General features: G+C 43.4%; 1 protein-coding gene across 2 annotated transcripts in view; it reads right to left on the bottom strand.

Moving 5' to 3' along the window:
• Nucleotides 1-16,127, bottom strand: part of LOC137439119 (PHD finger protein 3) — a 156,614-nt gene that overhangs the window by 12,109 nt on the left and 128,378 nt on the right. For both annotated transcript variants that reach the window (XM_068134831.2, XM_068134832.2), the window contains one exon: nucleotides 1,652-1,735. In XM_068134831.2, the coding sequence (XP_067990932.2) occupies nucleotides 1,652-1,735 (84 nt within the window). The remainder of the gene's footprint in view (nucleotides 1-1,651; nucleotides 1,736-16,127) is intronic.

Raw genomic sequence — 16,127 nt, 5'->3', positions numbered from 1 at the left:
TTATATAGACAGGTGTGTGCCTTTCCAATTCATGTCCAATCAATTGAATTTACCACAGGTGGACTCCAATCAAGATGTAGAAACATCTCAAAGATGATCAAGAGAAATGGGAGGCACCTGAGCTAAATTTCAAGTGTCATAGCAAAGGGTATGAATACTTATGTCAATGTGATATTTCAGTTTTTTCCTTTTAATAAATCTGCAAAACTTTCTAAAATCCTGTTTTCTCTTTAAAATTATGGGGTATTGAGTGTAGATTGATGAGGGAAAAAATGAATTTAAAAGATTTCAGCATAAGGCTGCAACATAACAAAATGTGAAAAAACTGAAGGGGTCTGAATACTTTCTGAATGCACTGTAGGTCATTGTGTACCAAATAATCACACTTCAGCACAAGATTTGCCATCAATATCTTTGCATTTCATGAAATATGTCAGTCAAGTTCCCTTCCGTGCGAGGGTTCTACAACCAAGTTTCACAGCCAACAACTTCATTGGTCAAGTGTTTCATGAGACAGAGATTATTGAACATGAACCTGAGATACGGCCATCTGAGATTTTTCGTGGCCGTGGGAACTTTAGAGGTTCAACATTCTCAATCTCGGGAGCCACTTGACCTCAGGCTCGACAATTTGGACTGTGGAGCCCTCTCGTGGAAGGGGAAAAGCTGACAAGTTTCAAGAGAATTGGACATGGTTACGTCAGACAACTCTGATAATTAATTTGGTGTGGAATAATCAATGTTGAGAAATGGAGTCCACACAAATATACATGTCAGTGGGAATCTAAAATAACAGAATTATTGCACTTCACAACCCCAAACTGTCCAGCGAGTTTCGTCCAAATCCGTCCACAACTTTTGGAGATATCCTGCTATACTTGTATATCGTTTTTGCCCCATCTCTCAAAGTGAAGAATCACTTTAGAAAATTCTCAAACCGGATGCGGATCTTCACCAAAACCTAAACATTTCATCCTTGCCATATACTCAACTTCTCCACAAAATTTTGCCCAAATCCATCCACAACTTTGAGATATCCTGTTCTCAAACATACAAAGAGACAGACAGGGGGTGAAAACATATCCTACGCCCAACTTAGGTGGCAGACGTAATTAGTATCGACCAAGGAATGCTAAAGCAAAGAACAAAAACTGGAGAGTTCATAGAACACCTTACCCCACGGCGTTTTGACTAAAAAGAACATGGGCGGGGTCTGCGAGGAGAAAATTTGATTGGTCGAGATGATGTAAAATGCCGTAATATGTTGTCCGAGTACTGCAACACGTAAGTTTCCTGTTTGGAATTATTTTGCATGTTGTTTGACCGCCAGACAATAAATTATCTCCTCTCTGCACATGAGTGACCGGGATGAATTCAGAGCCAAAGCACTGCTAAACTAAAGGTTTGTTTTCCGCTTCACGTTCAAAATATAACATTCAATATAAATTAAGTTCCTCAATCATAAACTGGCATTTGTAGTTAGACAAAGTAAACCAAGTGCTTTAGCCCGCTTCCGCTTCGCATGCGCGCGGTAAAAATAAACAAATAAATAAATGCAGAAATCCCCCAAATTGTAAAACATTTGGCAAGTCCACAGAAACCCAAAACAAGTGAAGAAATGGCAAAGCAAAAATCAGTTGTGCGATCATACCTTCGTTGCTTTGACTTTGCTCAAATAATCCCAAACAACTTGAGGAGAAATTCTACCTCCAACCTGCACAGTGTCTGGAAGATCCTTGGGAGGGGGATGAGGGGGAAACGGGAGTCATTGGTGGCAACAAACGTCAAATAAAGGCTCTGAAGTATAACGTAGCCATTTTGTCATATTTCAGAAAGACTTGCATGGGCAACAAACTTCATAAAGGCTTCAGGTGGAATGATTACAAGATTTTCTTCTTATTGAAAAAGCAAACACCAAAAACATCAGATTGTGTTCAATGATTATTTAATTTAATGACGTGCAGATAATACCAACCAAGATGAAGTAATTTTGTTTTATTCGCGAATGTTCAACCAACCCATCTAAGTATTAAATAGTTCAAGACCAAGAAAGAAAAAGTAAACTCGATTCTAAAAAAAATAGGATTTGCGATCAATCTGACCTGATGCACCAATCTGACAAAGCTTCAATTCATCTTATTTATATAAACACACAAATAAAAACATGAAATTCCGTTCCCTTGAATCTTAAGGTTGCTAAAGTTACTCCAGTGTTCAAAAGTAATGATCGCCAGGCCATTTTAAATTCCAGGCACTTATCTGTTCTCTTGTGTATTTCTAAAAAAATTGGAGAGACTTGTTTATAACTGTCCATATAAATTTCTCTCCAACTTCAACATTATATTTGATCAAAAGTTTGGCTTTCGTTGTAAGAACTCTACAGATGACTCCTGTTCATTGGATAGATTTCCTTTATAATTCCCTCTCTGACAAACTGTGCACCGTTATTGTTTTAAATGACTTGTCTAAGGCCTTTGATGTGATTGATCATAATATTAATCTCTCCAAACTTGATTTATATGATGCTAGAGGTTGTGTGTGCTCTTGAATGGTTTAAAGACTACCTTAATAATAGACAATTCAGTTGTTAAAAGCTCGAATTTTTCATGGAGAGCTATTAGCCATGGAGCACCCCAAGGATCTACACTTGATCCTAATATTTTGTTGTTTTATGTCAATGACATACATACTGGATCTCCCTTATTACCTTTTTTCTCTTTGCCGATGATACGACTGTCATCTATTCTAATCATAGTTGCGACTCTTTGATCAATACTCTCAATAGTGGGCTCATTAAGGTTTCATCCTCATTTAAATCGAACAAACTCTCTTTGAATCCCAATAAAATAAAATGTGTGTTCGTCAGTAAATACACTGAACCTCTGTCTCATACTACTATTGTTTGTGTATATATATATATATATATATATATATATATATATATATATATATATATATATATATATATATATATACTCAAAGGCAAAAGTTATTGTGACACACAAACAACAAACAGAATCAGTGTTAAACTTTTACTGCCGCGAATGAAATGTTATTACATGGAAAGACAAATGTTTCAAGGTATGGTAACGATCAACAGTCCATAAGAACAGCGCACCTGGCATATGCAAATGAGCCACAACACAAGAGGGGGTTCGCAAGCAAGTTCACACGGTCAGTAGCGAGTGTGTCCATCTTGTGCTTTGATGCAGGCCTGGCACCTTCGCCTCATTGAGGCCACTAAACTTCGATGAAAGTCCTGGGGAAGATCATTCCATATCCGAGGAAGGATTTGGCGGAGTTCCTTCAGCGTTGTTGGAGGATTCAGATGACGTCGTAAACATCGCTCCATTTCATCCCAGATGTGTTCACTGGGTGACAAATCAGGGGATTTTGCAGGCCAGGGTAACACATTAACATTGTTCTGATTAAGATACTGCTGTACAACTCGAGTAACGTGTGGTCTGGCGTTATCGTGTTGAAACGTCACTCCAGGGCCGTTCTGTTGCAAAAACGGTAAAGTGGCCATTTGCAAAATCTCGTCTCGGTACCTCACAGCATTCAAGTTCCCCTCAATCACAATCATTGACGTCCTTGCTGCAGCTGTTATCCCACCCTAGATCATAACGCCCCCACCTCCAAAACGATCCCCTTCCAGAACACATGGCCTGATTTAACGTTCACCTGTGCGCCTGCAGACACTTGTCCTACCGTCAGCTCGGTGAAGAAGGAAACGTGACTCATAGGTGAAGAGAACTCTTCTCCACTAATGTGCTCCCCATCGCAAGTGTTGTCTGCTCCACTGGAGACGTCGATGTTCTGGCGTCAGAATTGGCCGTCGGGCTGGGCGTCTTGCACGGATGCCGTAGACGCGTAGATGTCGTCGAACTGTTCTCGCAGATAAACCTCTGTTGCCAGGTATGGTACGGGCTGTAAGGGTTGCTGGCTGGAACCTGTGTCGGAGGTGCGTGGTTCGAATCCATCGGTCTTGACGTGGGGTCGTCACTGGTGGGCGGCCACTACGGGGACGGTCTATAACTTGATTGTTTTGCTGAAAACGTCGCCATAAGTGCCAAATGGTGTTTCAATGGACGTTGAATCGACGAGCAACATCACGCTGCGAGGTACCAGACTGAAGCATACCTATAGCTCTCCATCTGTCATTTTCCCCGAGGCGTGGCATGTCGAACTTGTTCCAGAACGATGAATAGAGGTGTTTTTCTGACTTCTGCACTTCTTAAGACTGCATTGAGTGGAAATGATAAGCGTCTGGTTGTCTGGCCTTTTAAAGTGAACATTGCTGGCCATTTTTCTCGAATATGTCATGCTTCTTGCAAATTTCGTGCAATTCGAACAACAACTGCTTGGTTGCGTTTCTTCGACCATTTTAAGAGACTCTTTCTCTGGTTCAAATCCAAAAAGTCATTCACAAGATTACCAATGAAAAAATTCCATGTCACAATAACTTTTGCCTCTGAGTATATATATATATATATATATATATATATATATATATATATATATATATATACACATGCCTTGACTGATATACATGCCTGCTGTTTTTGTAGACTCAGGAGAAGACCTTTGTTGGTCGAAAGCTTGTCTACAATTAAAGATCGACGTCCTGAAGCTACGTCCGCGTCTTATTTAATCTAACGATTATTTATTCAATACAAATGAGACGCCCTGCTCGTACTTTGGAGTTTCTACTATTTCTTACAGTTATATATATATATATATATGTATATATATATATATATATATATATATATACCTGGTGTTGGCCTAATGGTTAGTGTGGCGGGTGTGGGAGTCCGATTCGACTCCCACCTGAAGTGAGATGTTTCTCTTCTTCTTCTTGTTACAAAGTTTTTTTTTCATGCTTTCATTCTCCGGAGTAATAAATGTTATTTGCCGTTGCTGTTTAAAGACAATGGCTAATTTTGAATGATTGTATCTTCCACTCGTTGTTTTAAATAAACACATCTCATGACACACCAATCATTATAATCTTCAAAATGCATATTGCCAATAAAGGTCAAGAGCATAATTAGTGATAAATCTTTGAGTAATCTACATTATGAGTTATAGAACTTGTGTGTTCACTATGCGAAGAAAGACTTACAGGAATAAAGTTCACATTGATAATCTGTGCAAGGATGAAATATAATATTTCTGAAGACCATGAAGCTGTGGTTCCAGAAATATTAGTGGAATGTCTGGACTCCTTTTTTCAAAATGCTTATCTCTTAAGGTCTGTTAAACAGATGTGAATTGGCACCTGAATGTCTCGGATTCTTCTGCCTCTGTTTTCCATCTTCCCTATCTCTTGCGGCTTCAGAGACAACCCAACCCTTCTTTCAATAGTCTCAAATACTATAAAAGAACCAAAGTTAGCTAAGACAGTAGAGGAGATCATTGGATGTCATGATGTGTTTCTTGGCTGTGTAACTTGAGATGTTTTGGTGCCGGCTATCATTGTATTCTCTTGTTGTAACAAATGACTCTTCCCCATTGAATTAAATATTGACATTGTTCTCGAGGTGTCGACATTATATTTAGTGTACACCCTTCTATGACACGGGCTTGGGATCCTAAGGTCCTGAGTTTGAATCCCGTTCAACTGTTGAATTAATACCAGGTGGGGTTGACTCAGCCTCTCATCCTCCCGAGGTTGGCGAAATGAGTACCAGGGTACTGGGTCCTCTCTCAAGGAGGTTGGTGGCAGGATTTGCACACTGGCCGCTGCACAAACACCTCATTCCAGAGCACACTTAGTGGTGTGTGTCAGGATGGTGCAGAGGAGTCGTCCAAGGACGCAGTGACATGCTGATACAGCGTACACTACCATATATATATATTGTTACGGACCGCGGACAAGATGTTGTTTGCCGAGCGGATGGCGCCGCGGCCGAACAGTTACCCCGACTAACCCGATTTCTGAACGTTGGCCAAAATCGCGCCACAGATATTCAATGGGGAAAAGACTAAAGCGAAGGATGTGAAGAAGAAGAAAGACATAGGGTAAGGAATACAAATATAATTTATTTACTATATACAACCAAAAGTAACCAAGGAAGGAGGAAAGATAAGAAAATAATTTACAGAAGATATTAGAGACACAGTGCAACGCTAGCTTACCTACAGTCTTAATTAACCCAGGGACAGAACAAACAAGGACAGACTCACGCGGGGAATGATGATAGGACTGGCAGGAGGTGGATGGCTGGAGGGAGAGGAAGGTCCACGGATACTGCAGCACGATCGGCGCGTTTGGCAGCCGCCGTTCCTTCGTGGCCCCGCTCAAAACTGCCGTCAAGGCCCCAAGCTGCTGTGTCTGAAGCTGCTGTGGCTGCTGCTGAAGCCGCCGCTGTTGCTGCTGTTGAAGCTGCCGCTGTTGCTGCTGTGGCTGCTGCTGCTGCTGCGTGGACGTCGCGTGCTTTCTCCAGGACTCGTCTGACTCGTCTGGTCCAACCACTCAACTCAACAACGTCCTTGCTTCTTGCGCGCGCGCTTTTATAGCGCCTCAGGCGATCAAGCCGCCGGCCTTCAGGACACACCCATCGGTCAGCTCGCCTCGGCCCTGATTGGTCGGCACGGCCCTCTGGCTCCGCCCTTGATGACGATGGGCGGGCACGCCCTTCTTCCCCGAGCTGAGCACATGCTTAATGGCGGCTTTGGGGCGAAATCAACAACCACAGCTGTAGCAAACCTGGCAAACTGACCAGTGCAGTTGGCAATGGAGGCTTGGAGGGGATGTAATTGGCAATTGAGGCTTGGCAATGACGCAGTTGGAAATGGAGGTTTTGGGAATGGGAATGAAGGGGGATCTATCTTATTTCACTTGGTGCAATGGAGTGTCATCTTAATGGAAGACAAGGCCTTACCCTAATACACATAATAAAGATATAACGATCAACAAGGGAGAAATCTATGATTGGCTGACGTGATTGTTTATGACCTAATTATGGGACGCCCTTTGACCTTTATACATAACTGGAGTAAGGAGGGTCCAGAATAAAGCAATAATAACTAGAACGGGCACTCGGTAGAGCGCATACCTTCGCCGCAGCTACTGTTCTGTACTGTACTAAAATACGATTTTGACCTTTTCGTGACCTTGACCTTGACCTTTGACCCGATTGCTCCCAAAATCTAATCAAATGTGTCCCGTATAATAACCAATCATCCCACCAAATTTCATGCAATTCGGTTGAATACTTTTTGAGTTATGCGAATAACATACACACACACACACACACAGACATACAAATAAATACACAGCGATCAAAACATAACCTTCCGCTTTTGCGAAGGTAATAAAAAACTCAATAAACAAAACACAATCCTCATATCCACAACAATATACAGACTTGGCATTTAATATGGAATATTTTTTTTGTGGGGGTGAACTTACTTTTCAAGATGTCTTAGAACCAAAAGTTCATGAGAATTATGTTGAAATTATTCTAGATTTTGTTAATGTGACCTTTAAAAGAAACAAAAACCACATTTGACATTTCGAAGCAAATAAATTGATCCTTGAAAGTGATGTAAACTGATATCGAACTCAATTCACAGACAGTACTGTGTTAAACTTCTGTACGTTTTCCAGAAGTATCTCTTTATTTTGCATATTAGCCAAAACAAATTTCAACAAAAACAAAAGTTAAATTATGAATGGGATTACGGACAGTAAAATTACAGTTCAGTACTTCGTGTAACCCCCACGAGCATTCAGGAGAGCACGTACACGTTGAGGCATGCTGTTCACGAGATTTGCCAAGGCTTGGACAGGAATCGCTTGCCATGCAGTGACAATAGCCTGCTGCAATTCACGCACAGAGTTAGGCTGCTGGTCCAAGTTGTCGATTTGATGCGTTAATTTTGCCCACAAGTTCTCTATCGGATTCATATCTGGGGACATGGCAGGCCACTCCATATGCTCTACACCACGGTCAGAAAGAAAGTGTTGGATCATGCGAGCATGATGAGGCCGTGCATTGTCATCTTGGAAGACAAAGTTTCCTCGAAAGGCTGCACGAGCAAATGGAAGCAATGTTTCTTCCAGAATGACCCTGTACTTAAACTGGTTCAGGTTTCCATTCAGAACAACCAGGTCAGTTTTGCCCCCTGCATGAAAAGCAGCCCAAACGGTCACCCCACCACCTCCAGCTTGGACTCTTGGCACTACACAATCTTCTTTGTGGGCTTCATGCACTTGGCTGCGCACTCGGACACGGCCATCTTGACGATAGACCAGAAATCTAGACTCGTCACTGAAGATCACGTGATTCCAGTGTCCTGGCTGCCATTGACGGTGCTCTCTGGCCCACTGCAATCGGCGCTGGCTGTGTTGTCTGGTCAGGCGTGGCTTTCTCAGGGGACGCCTGGCACGATAGCCTGCTTGAACCAGTCGTTGGTTGATTAGCCTTCTGGATACAGGCACATTTGTCAGTTGCTGCCACTCAGCCCTAAGTGGCTTTGCTGACTTGGTACGGCCATTGCAGACTAACCGGTGCAGCTGGCGATCATCTCTCCTTGTGGTTCTGCGTGGACGTCCTGGCCTCGGTATTGGAGTAGGGACACCCCTCTGAGCATTTCGTTTCAGGATCTTTGACACCTGACCTTGAGTGATGCCATACTGCCGAGCAATAGCACGCTCTTTCATGCCGTAATTTCGTAAAGCCACCACTCCATGACAAACAGCATTGTCGAGTTGACGGACCATCTCCAGAGGAAGCGGCAATAACTTTTGGAGACATGCAGCAGTTGTTTTCCACTAATACAGAACGCAACAACCCTTGTATACCCGACTGCGAAGCCAATTGTCAAATGCACCTGTCCGTACATTTTGCCACGCCACCTGTGATATAATCCTGTTGTTGACTTCTTGCTGCGACAGACAATCAGTGACATGGTTCTTTTAACAAATAAATCACCAAAGTGTAAAAGAAACTCACCAGATTCATATACTGAGTTAAGAAAGTAAACCCAAGTCAAGGAAAAAAAAATTTCCATATTAAATGCCAAGTCTGTGTGTGTGTGTGTGTGTGTGTGTGTGTGTAAACCCAAGTCAAGACCCAAGTCTTGTGTAAACCCAAGTGTGTGTGTGTGTATGTATGTATGTATGTATGTATGTATGTATGTATGTATGTATGTATGTATGTATGTATGTATGTATGTATGTATATATATATATATATATATATATATATATATATATATATATATATATATATATATATATATATATATATATATATATATATATATATATATATATATACATACATACATATACAGTGAAACCTTGACTTACGAGTACACCAACTTACGAGTTTTCCGAGATACGAGCCGTCGCTCGGTCGATTTTTTGCTTTGTGATGCGAGCCGAGATCTGAGTTACGAGCGAGCGAGCTTACGCCACCCGCCACTAGGTGGCCCAGCGAGCGTTCAGTTCACGTGGTTATCTTGCCGTGCAAGCATCTCTGCCGTATCGCTGTTGCTTTGTTTTCGCATTTTGTTTATTTTGGAAAATTTCTTAGTTTTAACCATGGGTCCTAAGAAATTGAGTGCCAAGGGCAGTGCTGAGAAGAAGAAAAGGATGATGTGCTTGGATATAAAACACGTAATCGTCGAAAAACATGGAGGAATTTAAAAAACACTAACTGACAACGGAGGAATTAAAGGAGCTACAGCAGCAGCAGAATACGGAGGTTTTGCAGGAAATTAACGCGAAGGAGCCAGAGGCGGAGGTGGTTATCGCTACAAGTGAGATTAAGGAAATGTTGGGAATGTGGGAGAAAATTTCAGAGTTTATTGAAAAGAAACACCCTGAAAAAGTTGCAACAGGTCGTGCGTTGGCGCTGTGTAACGACACTTGCCTCACTCATTTTCGAAACATTTTGAAAGGGAGGAAGAAACAAACCTCCTTGGACAGGTTTTTATTGAAACGCCCTGCAAGTGAAAGCGAGGAAAGTGTGGCGAAAAAGGCAAAAGTTATCTCCTCCACCTCCGCCAGCATCTTCGTCTGATCTTCAAGGTAAATACACTTAATAAAACCAGTTTATTTCTTGACATTCTCTTTTATTATGTACAGTATATACGAGGTCGTGCTTGTTTATACATTATTTGTTATTTATAAAGTACATTTTTCTTATTTAAAAACACGAAACAAAAAAAATTGGTGTGGTTTTTGGGGGGCTGGACGGATTAATAGCATTTAAATTCATTTTAATGGGGAAATTTAATTTGAGAAACGAGCAAATTGAGTTACGAGCTCGGTCACAGAACGAATTAAACTCGTAAGTCAAGGTTTCACTGTATATATTGTTGCGGTTCTGAGAAAGTGAAAATTTGATTAATAAAGGTTAAAGGTTTTGCCCCCATAGTTAGTCCACATGCAACACGTAGGTCACCTGAGAACGTTAGTTATTTCTTAGTATATGTGAGATAAGGCCATTTCCAATAGTGATACCTGCGTTGTGTAAAAGAAATAAATAAGAGTAGGCCCCGTTCATTTTGCAGCCCTCCCTCCAATCGACTCCATTGCGCACCATCCAGTCTGCACCCCATTCCCCATTGCGCCCATCCAGTCTGCACCCCATTGCCCCTCGCATTAGGATGCTGAAACCAGCCAAATGCCACGAGGTAAGGCCTGAAAAGGGGGTGGAGCGCAAGGTCGGGGGTGTGGCCACGTCAAGCAGACATCAAGGGCGGAGCCGGTAAGACCCCAACAACCAACCAGGGCTCGAGTGGGCATGGCCTAAGGGGCGTGGTCAGTGCGCGTCGGGCACATTCGAGAGGGTTCGCTGGGCGGCGCTATATAATCGCGCACGGAAAGCCCTTCCACAGGACTCGCGTGATAAGGACTGTGCGAAAGAGGACTTATGCGGTTTATGAGCACTTGAGGACTTATGCGCATTATAAAGGACTGGGGAGTATATGCGCTTTACAAAGGACTTGCACGATTGCGCTTTGATCAAGAGGACTGTCACGTTTGGCATTGATTGCAAGAACTCGTTGGGGGATTGGCTTTGGGCTTGCTGAGACCGCCAGTATATCCGCCAGCCGGTTCGTTTATTACGTACGCGGCTAAGCCGTGAAATAACCGCCCAGCCTAGCTCACCTCTCCCCATATAATTGTCCGCTCCGTGCCAACGACACGCGGATATCTTGCCTGCCGTCTACCATCTTCTTCGTGGTACGAGTCGGGGACCGGAGCGAGCTGTGGACATCCTCCCTGGACCTTCAACCCCGACCATCTACATCCCCGTGTGAGTGTGTGTGTGTGTGTGCGGGCCCGTTTGTCTGGGGATAAGTATAAGACTGTTATTAAGGCTGCCCTGTGTATTCTGTACTTCTCCTTCTTCCTGTGTAAATAATTAATAAATTGCTTGTTCTTTCTGTTTCCTCTTAATTCGACCGTCTTAGTGATTTCTCAATTGGGTAAGCGTGGCACGATCACAACCGCTCCAATCGGGTTTAGTACCTGTTAACGGCCCGAATCGCGGCTCGCTATCGCTCGGCGTGTCCACTAAAACCGTGGTTCGGGCGGGTTATTTCCTTGCTTCATGGGCGGGGTTATTTCCTTGCTTCATGGCCGGCGTTAGTAATTAGGTTATAAGAATTCGGCTTACGACCCTACCTAACGTCGTCCGGAAGGAACGTCATAGCCCCGGATCGTGTCGGCTAGATAACAGACAAGGGGATTAATCCCCCCTTGGTAAGGGGAAGGCTGACGTTTGAGATCCACAACAATATATATATATATATATATATATATAAGTTCAAAACACATCTGGTCACAAGTGTGCCGCACTGACCGGGTCCTCAGTCGAGGTCCTCAGCATCATCCCGTTTCGGCCCTTCAACCTCGATACGGTCAGCTAAGGTGGGCCAGCAGGGGCACATACACATCCACATGCAGCAACTGCACCTGGATGCGTACATACCCCCACCCCCAGCCAGTGCGAACAACAACAACAACACCTCCACATCCAGAATCCACAGCACCAAACAAACATGGTGGCACACTCAAACACCCACCTTTATACCCTTCACCACTCACCAACAAAACACACCAGATCATTCATACACACATACACACCCACACACACACACAACACCAACCAACCAACCACCTACCCTTGCATCATACACCACTCAACACACAAAAACACACACTCATGCAAAAATTAATTCATGCAAAAACACACACCCTCACCCACTCACTCATATCTATCTATAATTCCAGTAATCTCTGTGTGTATGTTTGTTTGTACGTTTGTTTGTTTGTATGTCTGTGACCGCTGTTTCTCGACAACTACCGGTCCGATATACTTGAAACTTGCCAGGTATATTGCTGGGGACCCGAGGATGTGCCTTTTCAAGGTTTCATATTAATCGGACAATTACTTACCGAGCTATGTCCAAAAAACGATTCAACCAATCAGAGAGCAGCGAGCTATCGCGTGTGCCGAACGTGGCGGACACACTCTGCCTCGGATGGCACATTTGAGAGCGTATTCATTTATTTCACGTTTGCAAACTATGTTGCCGTTAAACTATGTTTTATAACTAATAAAAACTAATTTGCGATTCATCGTAACTGCGATATACGACCTTCCGGACAGTGAGGACTGCACTTCCGGCATCCAATCACAGAACGCGTTATAGTTATTGCGTAGGCGTGGCCGATGTGAGAGCGAGCTGATGCTGAGCCCAGCGCGTGCGCCATTACGGTACGTAATTCGATTTCTTCCGGAGAAAATAATAATTTCTCGATTTCTTATGCGCATTATTTCTCCCAATTCAGTCAGAGCGAAGGGCGGAAGCGAAGAGCGTTGTTTTTTTTGTTTACGGGCGTACGGGCGGGGTAGAGCGTACGGGTAGCGTTTTTTTTTTTTTTTGGCACATTTGAGAGCGTATTCATTTATTTCACGTTGGCAAACTATGTTGCCGCTATGTTGGCGTTAAACTATGTTTTACAACTAATTTAAACTAATTTGCGATTCTTTCGCTTTCCTGCGCATTTGTGCACGCTATGGCGATTTCTTTACCAAACTCCGCTAGCCGTTAGCTTTGGACCAAACCATTTCATGTAAATAGAGGGGGGGGATTGTCACCGTACTCGCAAGCCGTTAGCTTTGGACCAAACCATTGCATGTAAATAGAGGGGGGGGGGATATACTTTTAGATATATATATAGTACGGGCATGCCCTAGTACACAAAATAAGAGATAATAATGGTAACAAAAAAGAAAAAAAAAGAAAACCCGTTCGACGTGCCTCCATAAGCTTCCTCCATATCCAAGATGAGCCTTTCAAGGCAACCTGGGCCACCTTGTCACACATCCTCCTTTCTGTCCCACACACTCCCAGCCTAGCAAGAAATGCAAAAAAGGAATTGCCAATATACCCTCTACACCCCACCTCAAATGGCTGACACGAAACTCACCAACCCTTCTCCCGGCACTCTGCCTCCAGCTCACTGTACTTTCCTCTCTTCCTCTCGTGCACCTCCTCCATGTTCTCTTCCCAAGGTACCGACAACTCCCTGAAGATGACCTGTCTTGTTGCACTTGACCAAATGACAATGTCAGGCCGCAACCTTGTCACACAGATCTCCTCTGGGAATACCAATTGTGGCTTTAGGTCTGCCACCACCTGCCAATCACAAGCATCTGACAGCCCTCTTGCTTTCCACCTCCTCCTCTTTCCACCTCTTACCACTTGGCCCTCTTTGACAAACCACACCTCTCCCCCATCAGTCTCCTCCTCCACTCTTCTCTCTCTCTCGATCTCAGCACCTCTTGTTGCACCATCTGCACCACCACCGCCAGCACCTGATCATGTCGCCACCTGTATCTTCCTGCTGCCAATGCTACTGAGCATGCACTCAGTGCATGCTGCACAAAATAAGAAATAATAATGGAAACAAAAAAAAAAACAAACAAAAAAAAACACAACCAACCTACACCGTTCGACGTGCATCCATAAACTTCCTCCATATCCAAAATGAGCCTTTCAAGACGAGGAACTTTACTTTACTTTACTTTAAGTTACTTTACTGTTAAGGTCACTTTACTTTACACACACGTAAACGAAAGGGAAAAAGGTGGTTACTTTGCCGAGTCAAAAATTTCAATTAAATTTTGTTCAACAAAATGATTCTATGATTTTTTTTTATCTCCAATTGTTTATTTGTGCTATGCTTAATTTCAGAGTACATTGAGACATTAAACTGCGTAAATTTCCATACATACACACACAGAGTGACTTCAGAAAGTATTCACACCCCTTGACTTATTTCAAACTTTGTTGTGTTACAGCCTGAATTTAAGATGGAATTGAGATTTATATATATATATATATATAATCAACGAACATAACAGCATGACGAGCGCTGTCCCGATCTCCTGTGGACCGAAGTCCTAGACCAAAGCGTCACCTCCGACCCAAAGGGTTTTCTGGAGGCCTCAGCCCGGCCACTCTGTCAACAGACAGAGATTTATTCATTGGTCCCCATTGGCTAAACATCAAGCAGAGCCGCCTTGAATATATATATATACAGACTTGGCATTTAATATGGAATTTTTTTTTTGTGGGGGTGAACTTACTTTTCAAGATGTCTTAGAACCAAAAGTTCATTGGAATTATGTAGAAATTATTCTAGATTTTGTTAATGTGACCTTTAAAAGAAACAAAAACTACATTTGACATTTCGAAACAAATAAATTGATCCTTGAAAGTGATGTAAACTGATATCGAACTCAATTCATGGACAGTACTGTGTTAAACTTCTGTACGTTTTCCAGAAGTATCTCTTTATTTTGCACATTAGCCAAAAATTTTTTAAACAAAAACAAAAGTTAAATTACGACTGGGATTACGGACAGTAAAATTACAGTTCAGTACTTCGTGTAACCCCCACGAGCATTCAGGAGAGCATGTACACATTGAGGCATGCTGTTCACGAGATTTGCCAAGGTTTGGACAGGAATTGCTTGCCATGCAGTGACAATAGCCTACTGCAATTCACGCACAGAGGTCGGCTGCTGGTCCAAGTGGTCGATTTGACGCGTTAATTCTGCCCACAAGTTCTCTATCGGATTCATATCCGGGGACATGGCAGGCCACTCCATATGCTCTACACCACGGTCAGCAAGAAAGTGTTGGATCATGCGAGCACGATGAGGCCATGCATTGTCATCTTGGAAGACAAGGTTTCCTCGAAAGGCTGCACGAGCAAATGGAAGCAATGTTTCTTCCAGAATGGCCCTGTACTTGAACTGGTTCAGGTTTCCATTCAGAACAACCAGGTCAGTTTTGCCCCCTGCATGAAAAGTAGCCCAAACGGTCACCCCACCACCTCCAGCTTGGACTCTTGGCACTATACAATCTTTGTTGTAGGCTTCATGCACTTGTTTGCACACTCGGACGCGGCCATCTTGACGATAGACCAGAAATCTAGACTCGTCACTGAAGATCACGTGATTCCAGTGTCCTGGCTGCCATTGATGGTGCTCTCTGGCCCACTGCAATCGGCGCTGGCGGTGTTGTCTGGTCAGGCGTGGCTTTCTCAGGGGGACGCCTGGCACGATAGCCTGCCTGAACCAGTCGTTGGTTGACTAGCCTTCTGGATACAGGCACATTTGTCAGTTGCTGCCACTCAGCCCGAAGCCGATTAGCTGACTTGGTACGACCATTGCGGACTAACCGGTGCAGCTGGCGATCATCCCTCCTTGTGGTTCTGCGGGGACGTCCTGGCCTCGGTATTGGAGTAGGGACACCCCTCTGAGCATTTCGTTTCAGGATCTTTGACACCTGACCTTGACTGATGCCATACTGCCGAGCAATAGCATGCTGTTTCATGCCGTAATTTCGTAAAGCCACCACTCCATGACAAACAGCATTGTCGAGTTGACGGACCATCTCCAGAGGAAGCGGCAATAACTTTTGGAGACGTGCAGCAGTTGTTTTACACGAATACAGAACGCAACAACCCTTGTATACCCGACTGTGAAGCCAATCATCAAATGCACCTGTCCGTACATTTTGCCACGCCACCTGTGATATAATCCTGTTGTTGAATTCTTGCTGCGACAGACAATCAGTGA

This window comes from Myxine glutinosa, chromosome 13 (genome assembly GCF_964187855.1).
Source record: "Myxine glutinosa chromosome 13, kmMyxGlut1.1, whole genome shotgun sequence".
Classification (NCBI taxonomy): domain Eukaryota; kingdom Metazoa; phylum Chordata; class Myxini; order Myxiniformes; family Myxinidae; genus Myxine; species Myxine glutinosa.
This window is presented reverse-complemented; position numbering and strand designations above follow the sequence as displayed.